This window comes from Ursus arctos, unplaced genomic scaffold (genome assembly GCF_023065955.2).
Source record: "Ursus arctos isolate Adak ecotype North America unplaced genomic scaffold, UrsArc2.0 scaffold_15, whole genome shotgun sequence".
Taxonomy (NCBI): Eukaryota; Metazoa; Chordata; class Mammalia; order Carnivora; family Ursidae; genus Ursus; species Ursus arctos.
In genome coordinates, this window is record NW_026622819.1 from 25,032,239 (window position 1) to 25,046,160 (window position 13,922).

The 13,922-nt window shown below is 47.8% G+C and overlaps 1 protein-coding gene across 2 annotated transcripts in view; it reads left to right on the top strand.

Moving 5' to 3' along the window:
* Positions 1-1,134: 1,134 nt before the first annotated feature.
* NPR3 (natriuretic peptide receptor 3) overlaps positions 1,135-13,922 on the top strand; it is a 71,460-nt gene continuing 58,672 nt past the window's right edge. For both annotated transcript variants that reach the window (XM_026506764.4, XM_026506765.4), the window contains exons 1-2: positions 1,135-2,463; positions 12,157-12,279. In XM_026506764.4, coding sequence (XP_026362549.1) covers positions 1,707-2,463; positions 12,157-12,279 — 880 coding nt within the window. In that variant the 5' untranslated portion in view covers positions 1,135-1,706. The remainder of the gene's footprint in view (positions 2,464-12,156; positions 12,280-13,922) is intronic.

Here is a 13,922-nt window from a genome sequence, read left to right on the forward strand (position 1 = left end):
CGCACTGCAAATGACCTCGGTGTGTTGTCACGTTCAGGGGGTCAAATTCCATGTGGACCTGCCCTGTAGCGCGGAGGACTCCCGCGAGGCCCCTCTGGCCACGGACTTCACGGCCGTTTCCATCCTTGTCTCCACTGCTGTTGGCGCCTGTGACCAGTGGCAAGACTAGGTCTCCGACACAGGATATTTCTCGGCAGTGCAGAACCGCGAGCACAGTGTCTCTCGCGACCCCGAGGAGAAGCGGTTGGAACGGAGGGTGCTCCTGCACCCAGGAGGCTCTCGGGTGACGATTTAAGGAGGTCTCTTTAGTTACCTGGTTCGGCAACAAAACCTTCAGGACGCCTCGGAGATGCTTTTCAAATTATTGGCCACTTCCAGAAGCCGAACTCTTCGCTCGCCTTTGGGAGCAACAAGTTTCGCTTTTCCGCTTGCAGCTCGCCGGCTGATGGTCTTTACGTGGGGTCATTGGAATCCTGGAAACGCAGCGACTCCAGCGCGAACCGCTCGGCCCAGCGAGAGGACGCGGGCGCGTGGCAGGGGAGAGCAGGGGAGGGAGGGGTGCAAGTATCTCCTGGGCTAGCTGGGAGTTCTAGGTCCGCGACCGAGCCGTCTGCACCGAGACCTTGGTCCCTGTTCCCTGACCTTGCGCCAGAGGACCGGGAAGGTCGGGTGCCCGCCCCGAGTTGGCGCGTCAGGAGGGAATTTGGCTGGAGTGAGAAAGAGGTGAGAGTGAGCGGGATTTACGGATTTTTGCAAGGAAACTACAAATTTCTAGGACCACCCTCTTCCTCTAATCCTGTTGTTTTTTGCACAGTGTGTGTGCTTGCGCTCGTTTCTTTACTTTCAAACACATTTCCCTGTTAAAGCCCGGAGCTGGAGAAAGTGCTGCCGCGTGCGGGGCCAGGGTAAGGCGGGGGACCCCCGAAGCAGTGCGGTGTGGTGGGGACTCCCGCCGGTGCGGACGTGGGCGACTGCGGTTTTAAGGACAAGGCAGGGGGCTGGCTGGGAGTTGTTGGGGTTAGGGACCAGGGAGGAGTGGGAAGGTAGGGGTGTGGGGAGGAGCCCTGATGTAAGAATGTTAATGAGAGGCTCCCCCAGCCCAGCCCAGCCCCCACCACTCCCCACCCCCACCCACCCCACCCGCTGGAAATACAAGCCCAGTCTCGGAGCGCCTTGTGTGGTAACACGCTCCGCCGCTGCCACGCTATTTAAACGCGGGCTATGGATCCAGGAACCGGCGCGAATCAATGAGATCAAACGCGGGGGAGATGCACCGTCAATTACAAGCACTTGGACAAGTCTAACTTTTTTTTCTTTTACAAATACGCTTTCAAAAGCAATCTCAGCAACGCCCAAATAAGAAGCCACCTCTAAGCAAAATAGTATATATAAAGGGAGGGCGAATATATATATATATATATATATATTTATAAGTATATATATATATATAAATATATTACAGGCGTACAGGTTTACACGCGGTGAACTTTTTCTTCCTTTTCTCTCTCTCTCTCTCTCTCTTTTTTAAACGAGTGACACTGCAAAGAAGAATTCTTCCTGTCTTTTGGCGAAGGGGGTATTCTATTTTCTTAGAGCGCCCAAGGGGGCGCAGGGACCTCGGAGAGAACATTGGGGAAGAAAGAGGAAGGGTGGGTGGGGGGCAGAGGGCGAGTCGGCAGCGAGGGCAGGCTCTTTCCTGCGGCACGATGCCGTCCACGCTGGTGCTCACTTTCTCTGCGTGCGTCTTGCTTGTCTGGGTGTTGCTGGTCGGCAGCACCAGTGGTGGTGGCGGCGGGGGCCCCAGCCTCGGCGGAGGGCGCCGGGAGAGAGAGGCGCTGCAGCCGCAGAAGATCGAGGTGCTGGTGCTGTTGCCCCAAGACGACTCGTACCTGTTCTCCCTGGCCCGGGTGCGGCCGGCCATCGAATACGCGCTGCGCAGCGTGGAGGGCAACGGGACTGAGCGGCGGCTTCTGCCACCCGGCACTCGCTTCCAGGTGACCTACGAAGACTCGGACTGCGGCAACCGCGCACTTTTCAGCCTGGTGGACCGCGTGGCGGCGGCACGCGGCGCCAAGCCCGATCTCATCCTGGGGCCGGTGTGCGAGTACGCAGCAGCGCCCGTGGCCCGGCTTGCGTCGCACTGGGACCTGCCCATGCTGTCGGCAGGGGCACTGGCCGCTGGCTTCCAGCACAAGGACACGGAGTACTCGCACCTCACGCGCGTGGCACCCGCATACGCTAAGATGGGTGAGATGATGCTTGCTCTGTTCCGCCACCACCACTGGAGCCGCGCTGCACTGGTCTACAGCGATGACAAGCTGGAGCGGAACTGCTACTTCACCCTCGAAGGGGTCCACGAAGTCTTCCAGGAGGAGGGCTTGCACACGTCCGCCTACAATTTCGATGAGACCAAAGACTTGGACCTGGACGACATAGTGCGCTACATCCAGGCCAGTGAGCGAGGTGAGCAGCAGTGCGCCCCGGGCGTCCCGCCCTAACCCAGCCGCTCTCGGCGGCTCTCCCTACACACCCGTCCGCTCCTCTGCGGACCCCACTACCCCTGCTGCACCGAGGACCCGGGGAGGACGCGCACGCGGGGATTCGCCCGGGTGCGCACTGTTCGGTTGCGACAACCTTTGACCATCGCCCTTCGCAGTCGCGGGGTGAATGCAGAGGTCCGAGGGAGGTGGTGGAGCCTGGGGGAGGGGCGTCTGGGCCAGCAGCTCCTGAGTGCCCAGGTCCGACAGGTGCTTTCAAATCGCTTGGGTTTTTCTTCCTCCCTCTCCCTTCGTCAGCGCTAGGCTGGTGATTGGGGGCGCAATCTCCGTGCCCTGCCGAAAGCGTCCCGAGGCCGAGAGAACTTGTTACCCAGTCCCTTACCAGCGTGCGCCCCCTCCTAGTGCGGAAGCATATGCATTTGCTCCACAACTGGCTAGCGCCTACTTGGCTAGCTTGGTTCTGCCGATTTCCCTGGCTGCTCCTTCCACTTCCCAGCTTTCCTTTAAAGGGTCATTGTTTCGCCCTTCTCATTCCTTCCGTAGCCCTTATAAAGGAGCTTCTGTGGTTTCCACCAAAAATGTTTCGCTGTGTCTGGACTCAGGCGACACTCACTTCCCGTCCCCCCCCAACCCCGCGCGTTCGGCACCGAGGTCTCTAAAGCGCCCCGAGCGAGGCTTTGCGAGAGCGCGCGCTGGGGAAGCGGGCGCTTACAGCCTTTGCACGTGAGCCCCAAGTTTTCTCCCCGGATCTGTGGGAATTTGAATAACTACCAAACCCGACAAAACTCAAGCCTGAGGATGGCGGCTACGGCTACAGGGAACAGGGAGCGGGAGGAGAAGCAAGTGTTCGCGAATACCTAATCACAGAAGACCTCAGTGCGGCCCATTTTACTGCAGTGTAGGCTGCGTGAAGGTGGCCTGAGTTCCCAGCATAGTGCGATGCCCTCTTTTCTGGTGTCAGGTTTGGGGTGCACAGTGCTCTGAGAACCCACGTCGGCTCCCCCCCTTGGCGCTCAAGCTCCTGGATTGTCAGTGGTGCAGTCCCGGCAAAGCTCCCCACGACCCCACGCAGGGAGGCCCGAGGGGAAAAGGGCTGAGCCAGACACAGGGCTAGTCCACGACTTGGCACGGCCAGGGGCCTCGGCTCTGTGGCCGTGGGACACAGCGCAACCTGAAGTTAGAAGCCTCAGGAACAGGTGAGAGTGGGCAGAAGCTCCCTGGAGGATGGCACCGTGGCGGCCCCCTTGTCCAGTCTGGCCACTCGGACCAGGAATGAACGCACTCTTTAGAGAAAAGAGGCGGGAGGTGTTGACAGTGGGGATGCATGGCCAAATTTTGAGCGTTCGAACTCCAGGCTGTCTGCGCGGAATCCCTGCCAGACAAGCAGGCGAGGCGCCGGTTTTGCTGATTATGAAAAAGGGCACTTGTGTCCAACCGCTGCGGACTCGCCACGTCCGGCGGAGAAGCCTGCATCTGCTTCTTTCCCCTCACCCAGTCCCCAGGTTACTGCAGAGCCACGTAGACCTCAGGTTGACCTGTGTCCTCGGGACCTGATTCTTCAGCTCTCGGCTTTCGAGGGGCTGGCATTTCCAGCGCCTGGTTTTCAGGGCAGGAAGGGCTGGGGATAGGGGTGTGTTATCCTGCGGGCGCGAGCCGCGGGCTGCCAACTGCGTCTACGCTGCCACAGCCCTGAAGGTCTAAATGCTGGCGGTGACCCATGCACACGTGGCCTGGGATCCATGGCCTAGGGGAGTAGCAGGCCCCGAGGAGGGCAGATCGTGGCCACAGGTCCCCTCAGGTTCACAGTGGTGTGGCTGAGGCAAGGGGTAGGGAGGCGCCAGTGCCCTCTAGGCCTGGGGGCTTCAGAGCTCTTGGACTAACAGTCTGGTGCCCGGCAACCTCATAGCTGTTCCCAGGTCTTTTTGCTTCTCCTCCTCCTTCTCCTCCTCCTCTCTCTCTCTCTCTCTCTCTCTCTCTCTCTCTGTTGAGTTTGGTGGTGAAAGTCTGCTGGGCTGAACCTGTGTTTTACAGGTGATGAGGCTACCATTCTTACTCTAAAGTTTATTTCCAACAGTGACTTGGCAGAAGGATAAATATTAATAAATATAAAGCAAAACAGTTTCTCTCCTAAGTCTTCTCCCCCACCCCTGTTTCCTACCCTCCGGTGAGAAAGTTGCTTGATCCCAAAGCTCTCTCTGGGGATCTTGTACTAATCACCCTCACTTTGCCATAAGTGGTTGAAGTGTTAAGTGGGGCTTCAGTTCAGGGTTCCGTGGAGTTGGACTTCCGGAGCACCTGCCCTGGAAAAGAGGTTGGGCTGCTCCTAACCCTCATACCTCAGGCTCCTTAGCTAAAGTGGCGGCAGATGGGACAGCCCATCCTGGGGATGCTGGGACAGTTGAGTGAGCTAACAAGTCGAATGTACTGAAACAGCGCCAGGCACAAACCGAATGCTCAGTAAACGGGAGGTTTGATTATGGTTATTCTTGTTATATATATATCATGATAATCACCCTTACCGAGGTGAGGCCATGCCTTGGGGAAGGAACCCTGGCAGGAGGGACAGACGCTCTGGCTTCGGAGTCTCCACTCCGCTGCTGTGTGGCCAGGCAAGGTTTTCACCTTCTCCGAGGTAGAATTTCCTCCTCCTGAAGCAGTGAGGTCAGAGGAGAATCAGGCCTCTTCACGCTGATATGGAGTTTGGATTTGTACTCACTCAAGTATTAAAAACATAACTGACCACATTTTTGTCCTTTAAAACTCCATATGAAACATCATAGAACCAGAGAATGTCTGTCCCCTCTCCCCTACCGTCTTTTGGAAATGATATTTTAAAGACTTTTCTGAACTTAATTTCATCTTTTTTATTTTTAAGATTTTTATTTATTTGACACAGAGAGAGCATAAGCAGGGGGAGCAGCAGGAAGAGGGAGAGGAAGAAGCAGGCTCCCCACTGAGCAGGGAGCCCGGTGTGGGGCTTGATCCCAGGACCCTGGGATCATGACCTGAGCCAAAAGGCAGCTGCTTAACGGGCTGAGCCACCCAGGCGCCCCAATTTCATCTTTAAAATCATATTACAAATGTTTGAATTTCTTTATGTGTAAAAACTGATAATGCCACCATCTCAAATAATAATATGACTAAAATTTCACTTGGTTATGTGCTGTGCTGTAAAATGAAGAACTGAGGGGACATTGATCATTCCTTTTAGGGATTTACCATTGATGTCAATAATTAAAAAAAAATTTTCCCCATCTTTTGTCTTTAGCCAGCATAGAGGATCACTGAAATACACACACCTGAGTCTATATCAGTAAAAAAAAAAAAAAAAAAAAAGATCTTTACTTAAACCTTATCCACTTCTACAGTCCACAACTGCCCTCAGTATTCTATAGTCATCAATACATTTATTTAAAAAAAGGCAAGTTTAGGGGCGCCTGGGTGGCTCAGTCGTTAAGAATCTGCCTTTGGCCCCGGAGTCCTAGGATGGAGCCCTGCATTGGGCTTCCTGCTCCACTGGGAGCCTGCTTCTTCCTCTCCCACTCCCCCTGCTTGTGTTCCCTCTCTTGCTGGCTGTCTCTCTGTCTCTCTCTCTGTCAAATAAATAAATAAAATCTTAAAAAAAAATAAAATAAAAAGGCAAGTTTAAAAATAACAATTTTTTTAAAGCAATAGAAGCTAGCAGTTGTTTTGTCTATGGATCTTAGGAGACACAGAACTGGAAGTTGTGTACACACACATTTTTGTATGAAGAACTGTAGTTTTATCCTTTTAGTTATTAATATGTCATTGATGTGGGCCTGCTAACAACTATAGAGACAACAGTATTTAATCAGTACAAGAGTCACTTATTTTTAGAATTAGGCTGGGGTAAATGACCAAGTGGTTGATCAGCAGACTTTTTAAGCAAATAACACATGATAAGTGTAGAATAACACACAGCAGGGGAAAAAAGAAGCATTGTAAGCTGCAGTATAGAAACTCTGAAAGTCTTTGGAGTGGATGGACCTTTGTGAACAACAAAAATAAAAGTGCAATCTCTATTTTGCAACTGAAACCCATTGTTGTGTAGTGTAGAAATGGCCAGAAAGAAGTCTTTTTTTTAAAAAAAGATATTAATCTTTTGGGAGTTAGTTATACAGTTACATAGATTAAAAAGTCAGAAGATTACATGAGCCTTATTAGGAACAAGAGTTTACTGCCTCCTACTTCCCATGTCTCACTTGCCAGAGGAAAGTACTTTCGATTCTTGCAGCAATTTCTGTAGGTGTTTGACTTCATACCTCTAAATAACATGTGACTTTGATTATTTCAGTTTGAGGGTTTCTCCCCTACCGTCCCAGTGGCAGATGATAATTTAGTTCTTTCTCCTGCGTATTAACCACATGCTCGAATTCTCCTTGCAGACCTTTCAGAAAGGTTGTGTAAAAATTTTTGGTTAGCTCAGCTTTCAGTATCTATATAATTATTGCCTTCTAAACGCTATTTGTAGTTGGACCATATCGGCTATTACAATGACATTTCCTGCTTTGCTCTAGTTTTCCTTGGGTTAAAAAAAAGTCTGTTTTACTTGTTTGCTTAGTTTCCTATGGACTTACAACTAAACTATCCATCGACTCTATTGCAAGCCCCTCAGATGCTCCAGTTTGGTTATTTTCTAAGGCAGGTTGCACAGTTGTCACTCTGGACCCTTTCTTTAACAACCCCCTGCAGCTCCCATTGCCTCTCTCTCCTCTCTCTCTCTCTCTCTGTCTGACTAGAGCCCTAGGTCTTCCTCTTTCTTGGTTTATGTTCTTGTTTTGGTGGAGCACTTCCTCCAGGAGCTTTCTCAGAAAGGACAGATGAGAGCTGTAGCTTGCTACCTTTCATGACCGAAAATGTCTTCATTCTGCCCTTATACATTATTATGGAATTCTAGGTTGGAAATCATTTTCCCTCAAGACTTGAAGGCTTGTCTTATAAATTCCAATGTTACTACTGGGAAGCTTGAATCAACTTGGATTCTTGACCTATTGTTTGTTATCTGTTATTTTTTTTCCTGAAAATTTTTAGGATTTTCTCTTTGCTCTCAGTGTTTTAACATTTTATTATGATATACTTTCACGCCAGTATCTTGCCTTAGGCACGTCAGGGGATTGGAGGGTACACCTCTTCAGTACAGAGACTCATGTCTTTTAGTTCTGAAAAAATTTTTTTAAAATTTTTAAAGATTTTATTTATTTATTTGACAGAGAGAGGGACAGCCAGCGAGAGAGGGAACACAAGCAGGGGGAGTGGAGAGGAAGAAGCAGGCTCCCAGTGGAGGAGCCTGATGCGGGGCTTGATCCCAGAACTCTGGGATCATGCCCTGAGCCGAAGGCAGACGCTTAATGACTGAGCCACCCGGGCGCCCCCTGAAAAAATTTCTTAAATTATTTCCTTTATCCCCTTTATTTTCTCTGTCTTTCTAGAATTTGTATTATTTGGATGTTAGACTTCCTGGATTGAAACTCTACTTTTCTTACCTCTTTTTCCTATTTACTATCTGTCTTTTAAAAAGAAATTCCTCTGATTTAGATATTTCTTTGACTGCTCCCCAAATTTCTATTAAGTTTTGTTTTCTAATTTCTGCTATATCATATTTTCAATCTGTGGCACATGGCATATATTGCTTTGCTTCCATAAAGTAACATCTCTTTTCTTTTTTAAGCTTCAAATTAAATGGAAAATGGATGCAAGAGTCAGATGGAGAATGTGAAAATATTTTTTTAAAAAGATTTTATTTATTTATTTGAGAGAGAGCGAGAGCAAGCACGAGCAGGGGGGAGGAGCAGAGTGAGAGGGAGAAGCAGACTCCCTGCTGAGTAGGGAGCCCAATGTGGGGTTCAATCCCAGGACCTCAAGATCATGGCCTGAGCCTAAGCAGAAGGCAGACACTCAACCGACTGAGCCACCCAGGTGCCCAGAAAATATGTTTTTATTATTGATAAAACCTATTGGGAAAGATGGATTTAGATTTGTTGCCAAAAGGGTCTACTTACTGTTTACGTCTCCCTTAATATGTGCCCTCTGCAAGCAGACATGCACCCAAAAGAGGAAGAAGGAAAGGATCCAGCATGCCTTTTTTGGGGTCCAGTGCGCCATTTTTGTTTTCAGACTCACCTCAACAATAAAACAATTTACTCCTTTTCCTTTGGTGGGGGGAGAGGGATGAATGAAGGTACATTGAGGGATGAGGAGTCTCACTCTCTTAGAGGTTACTCCAGATGGAAATGTGAGATTGGGGAAAAGATATCCCCCCTAAGTCAGGTATGCCACCTGGACTGTTTCTGGTTCTCTGAATTGGCTTCTGTAGCCACCCCTTAGCACTTCTGTCTGCCATTTCTAGAGTGATTGCAAAGTCTCTTCCAGAAGACACTGGGAGTCAGACAGTGGAGGATGCCATGGGACATCACAGGTCTTTGGCAAAGAGAGAAATAGAGCAGAATGATGAACAGTCCATCTAGAAACTTAGAATTACACCAGCATCCCTCCTTTTACAAGTTTAACAATTTGACCAAAAAATGAGTATTTATATATTTAACTATACTAAATACAGCACAAATTGTCTTCATTGACCTTCCTTTAAGCAGCCTGCAGGGTTAGCTGCAGCTCTCTTTTGCTCCATACACTTTATTGACTGTTGGTGTATACTTTTCCTGATTATGGCCACACGCTTCTCACACTTGTCCATTGACTCTCCAAGAGTTGTCGCCAAATCCGCTTATACCAGTTGTACTTATTATAATAAGTGTGTAATTTAATTAGTTATTATATAAACTGATGAAACATGAGTAGGAGGAGAAAGCTATTTTAGTGAAAACTATTTTAAACCTTCTGACAGATTGTATAAAGGCAAGTTGCTAAAAATAGCTGCTGTTGAATTAGGCATGAATGAAACAGCCATAAGAGATTAGGGAACACCCTCCAAATCTAGAAGGATTCTGCGTTCTCTTTGCTTTGCCAGTGTCTGAAAGTGCTTGCTCCAGCTTTAACCCGATGAGAATGTGCACTATGGGCTTCTTTATGCAAGAAGAACAATATCCTACCCGTGAACTTGGACATTAGTTCTCACAAAAGAGGGTTTAACTGCATGGCCAGCACAAAATGGATGAGATCTAAGACAATCAAGCCTGCTCAGAGACACACGCTGCGGCTCCGCGCCACTCGTGCTCAGTCCAGCAGGCACTGACATTTAAAGAAAGGGTGTGTGTGTCAGAGGGTTTGGTCTCGTGGGCATGGGAATGGGGAGAAGGAGATGGGCCAGAGCTGTAAAAATAGACAAAGAAGTGACAGGGGGCAGCATTGGGCGGAGCCCAACCAGGGCTTAGCGAAGCTTATGCTCCGGCCTGAGGACGCAGCCTGTTAGGGCCTGCGCTCTGTATAGCACTCCCACGGGTGCTTAGGCTTACCAAGGCCTGACGCCTTCGGATGCCTGAATCCTCCAGCTGACCTCCTGGTTCGGATTCCGTCCTCACTAACAGCCTCCTGCTTACAATTTGGCTTCTCATTTGGCATGCCCAGGGAGGTGTTGACGCAAATGTGTTTGTGATTGTGGTCCTCATTGAAATGAAGTAATCTGCATTTGAGAGTATCTAAAAACATCGGAGTTAGATGATGGGGATTCTGCCTCCAAGCAATGCCTCTGCTCTTTATGTGCCGACAGCATCAGGTTCTATATCTGGGGGTCTGGGGTCAGACTCCAGACTATGATCAGTCGATGACATAGTTGAGGATCACAAAATGATGGGGGCTGCTGGCGGACAGTAGCTAGAGGTCCGGGATCCTTCTGTAGATGGCCACTCTTGGAATCTGTACTCTTCAAACTTGTCCAGCCTCAGCCTTTTCCTTACTGGCCGCTTTGTGGGACACCGTGGCTCTTTTTTATGATTTCAGGGACTAGAATTGAATCAGAGCTAAAATAAGGGTCTAGGTCATAATGAACGATGAAGAATTTTTTTCAAAGCTCCCTTGCTGAGGGATCTTGGAATTTGACTACTTATCCCAAATATATAACAATATTTTTAGGCACAAATAACGCCTACTCCCACAGTTATAGTCCTTTCGAAATTTCGTATTGTTAAAACTTGTTCTCCAGAGCGTGAGCCAGCACAGCGAGCCCTTCTGTAGTAAGAAATGTCAGAGTCATGATCTAACACTCGGAATTAACATGTGTAATAAACGAAATATCAGCAGGCGCCTCACCTTTCGTGCAGGTTGCCGAGGCAGCTTTGGCACAGCCTGGAGTTTGTCTGACGTCTTTCAGCACCCATGCTTTTACAAAGAACAGACACATCGCGGAGGGCTGGCATGTGTGGTGATAACATGGGGGACAGCCCCCCAGGCCTCTCTGGGTCCTCTTTCCTGTGTATGCAGCGAAACACAGTGGTCTGTATCATGGGGACCAGGGGCCATCGACAGTGGTCGAATTAACTGGACAACGGCCAGGCACCCGCTTCAAGCCAGCCGGGTGTAGTTCTTACGTGGCAGGCTACAAGGTTCTGGAGCTGCTTAAAGCTTCTCAAATCTGACAGTGTGGGTATAAACGGAGAGAACATGAGGAGGGACCTGGAGTCTTGTTAACTATTTCCTATATACGTTGAGACAGCTCGAGAGAAATGTTTCAACATTCAGACAGCAGAAAGCTTACACCACTCACCGCATCCTCTGATTTGCCTAATGACTGTTCTCCCTAAAGCCATTTAGTTTGCTTTTTTCTGGAAAATGTATTTACCATGCTGTGTAGTACAAAAAGCTGTTGATACTCTTCACTGGCTTATATTGGGCAAATCTGATGATATCTTTAAAGTATTTTTTAAAAAAGTGATTTTGAAATAATTTTATACTTTTGGAAAAGGTGTAAGAAAGTGTAAGAACCTCTGTACAGCCTTCACCCTGGCTGTTACCAGTTGTATCATTTTGCCCCATATGCTTTCACTCCAAATCTCTCCCCTCCTCCTTTCCTTCCTACCACCTTCAAACACACACACGCACACACGCACACACATATAATTATCTTTTTATGAACCATTTGAGAAGTAAGTAGGGCCATCATGCTCCCTTACCCCTAAATACTTAAGTGTGTTTCCTAAGAACAAACACATTTACTTACAAAACCCCAGTGTAAGCATGAAAAGCAAAAGCTCTAACACAGATGCAATATTGCGATCTAATTCACAGACTTACCCAAGTTTTTCCAGTTGTCTCAGTAATGCCCTTTATAGCAAAACTTTTTTTTTTTTACTATTTTTTTAAGATGCAGGATCACACTTTTAGTTTTCTGTTCCTTGAAGTCTTTTTAGGTTAGAACATTTCCACAGTTGGGTTTTTGGCTGCTCTCCTGCTTGGAGTCATGTTGCGCATTTTGACCTTTTTGGTGCCGGGTGTAGGTTCACGCGTGTGCTCCTGTGGTTGGTGGTGGTGGCTCCCATCACCTGGTTATGCTGGAGTCCGCTCACTTTCTCCACTGTCAAGTTACTCTTCTCTCCCTTTGTAATTAGTAAGTCACGAATGGGGAGATGATTTAGGGCTATATTAGTCCCCAGTTCCTTGTCAGACGTCCCCCTCCCCTGGTTTCCGCGTCCTCGCTGTCCTGTGGGAAAGGGCGTTTCACGCGTGTTCTTTGTTCCTCCCTCCCCAGTGGTGATCATGTGTGCGAGCAGCGACACCATCCGGGGCATCATGCTGGCGGCGCACAAGCATGGGATGACCAGTGGAGACTACGCCTTCTTCAACATCGAGCTCTTCAACAGTTCTTCCTACGGTAACTGTGCTTCCAGTTCCCCTCTCTCCAAGGTGTCAAGAGAGGTCCCGAGAAAGTCAATAATTTGAATGACCTCAATAGACTTGGTTCCATGGAAAGGAACTTAGAAATGTGTGATACTGAACACTCCCAGGACTTCTAAGTTCTCAAGCTTTTCTTCTCTGAGAACTCAGAGCAAGAAGACACCTCTTACTTGGGGTGCCCATGGACTGTCTGGGAGGGAGCATAGCTCCCTACAGTGCTCCAGATGGTCATAAATCCAGGCCCTAAAGACCCCTCTCAAGCGTGTTTCCAACTGTGAGTTGCCACTATGATGGTTGGAATATTTTAATGAGATGTGGGCATGATTTTTAATGGAATATACTAGAATATATCGATGTAATAGAACATATTAAAGTGTGTCACACATTGCAAGTGTATTATTTCATAAAACTTTTATTTTGGTAATATAATCGTATGTGTGTATATATCTAAGCAGGTCACACATAGGTGTGTAATGGGCTGCAGTGTGAAAATAAAATAACCATTACTATAAATTGAGGTAAAAGCATTTTGAAAGCTACTGCTCCCAGCCCCTCTTCCTTCCAGATTATTGCCTGCAGTTCAGCCTCCCCTATATAGAATTTTGAGATCCACCAACACATATGATTGAAAGCATATCGTTCCTTAAAACGGATCTGGGGGGGTTCCCAGTGTTCCTGTGATGGAGGGTGTTTAAGAAGGCCATGAAGATCACAGGTTCAAAACGTTTCCGCCATATGTGATGAGGACTCTCTCTGAAGGAGACAGCGTAGGACAATGGAAAATTTTCTCAAATACAGCACACTGGCTGCTCAAAACTGAGCAGTTATAGGGAATCATAAGTATACTTGTCACAAATGGCTTGTTTATGCTGAACTCTACTTCCCCGTTCTTGCTGCTGAGAGACAGTTTGACAGGATCTAAAACTTTAAGCGTACACCTCACTTTGCTGCTCTGATACCCTGGCTTAGTCAATGAACTCAAATAAGCGAGGATTGTGCGTAAACAGGTAATAAAACACAACTCTCACAGGGCTAAAGAAAAGTTGATGAAACAAGAGTAGCTCCTGCTTCCTGTAGTGGATAAGATTGGCGATTTGAGGCTTGCAGGATAAACACCCATTTTTCCTCTTTGCTGCCACGGTTGTCTTTCCCCTTCTCTTTGCGTGAGCTAAGTGGTGGTTTTACTTTTTGACCCCAGATCAAAACGTAATTATATTATTGGATATAGTATTGAGTTCACTGAGATAGTGGTAGATATGAGTCAAAATGAAAAACATTTATTCTGAGTTTTGCAAGTTGGTGATGAAAAACAGTGTTTATTCGGAGAAAATGCATGTGAATGCACATTATAAATGGGCCAGTGCAGTGCAAATATTAGGTACTGGAATTCCTTGCATTCACAGATAAAGCTTATATTACTTTTCTTTGCTAATTACAATACATGAGTATTATAGAAAATTTGAGAAACAAAATCACAGGGAAGAAAATAAGTTATTATAATTCTGCCACCCAGCTAAAATTATATTGATAATATTTAGAAATATGTACATCTTGCTTATTTTATAAAAAAAATTTACAAAAATATTTTTCCATAAAGTGGTTATACTATTTCAAATGTGG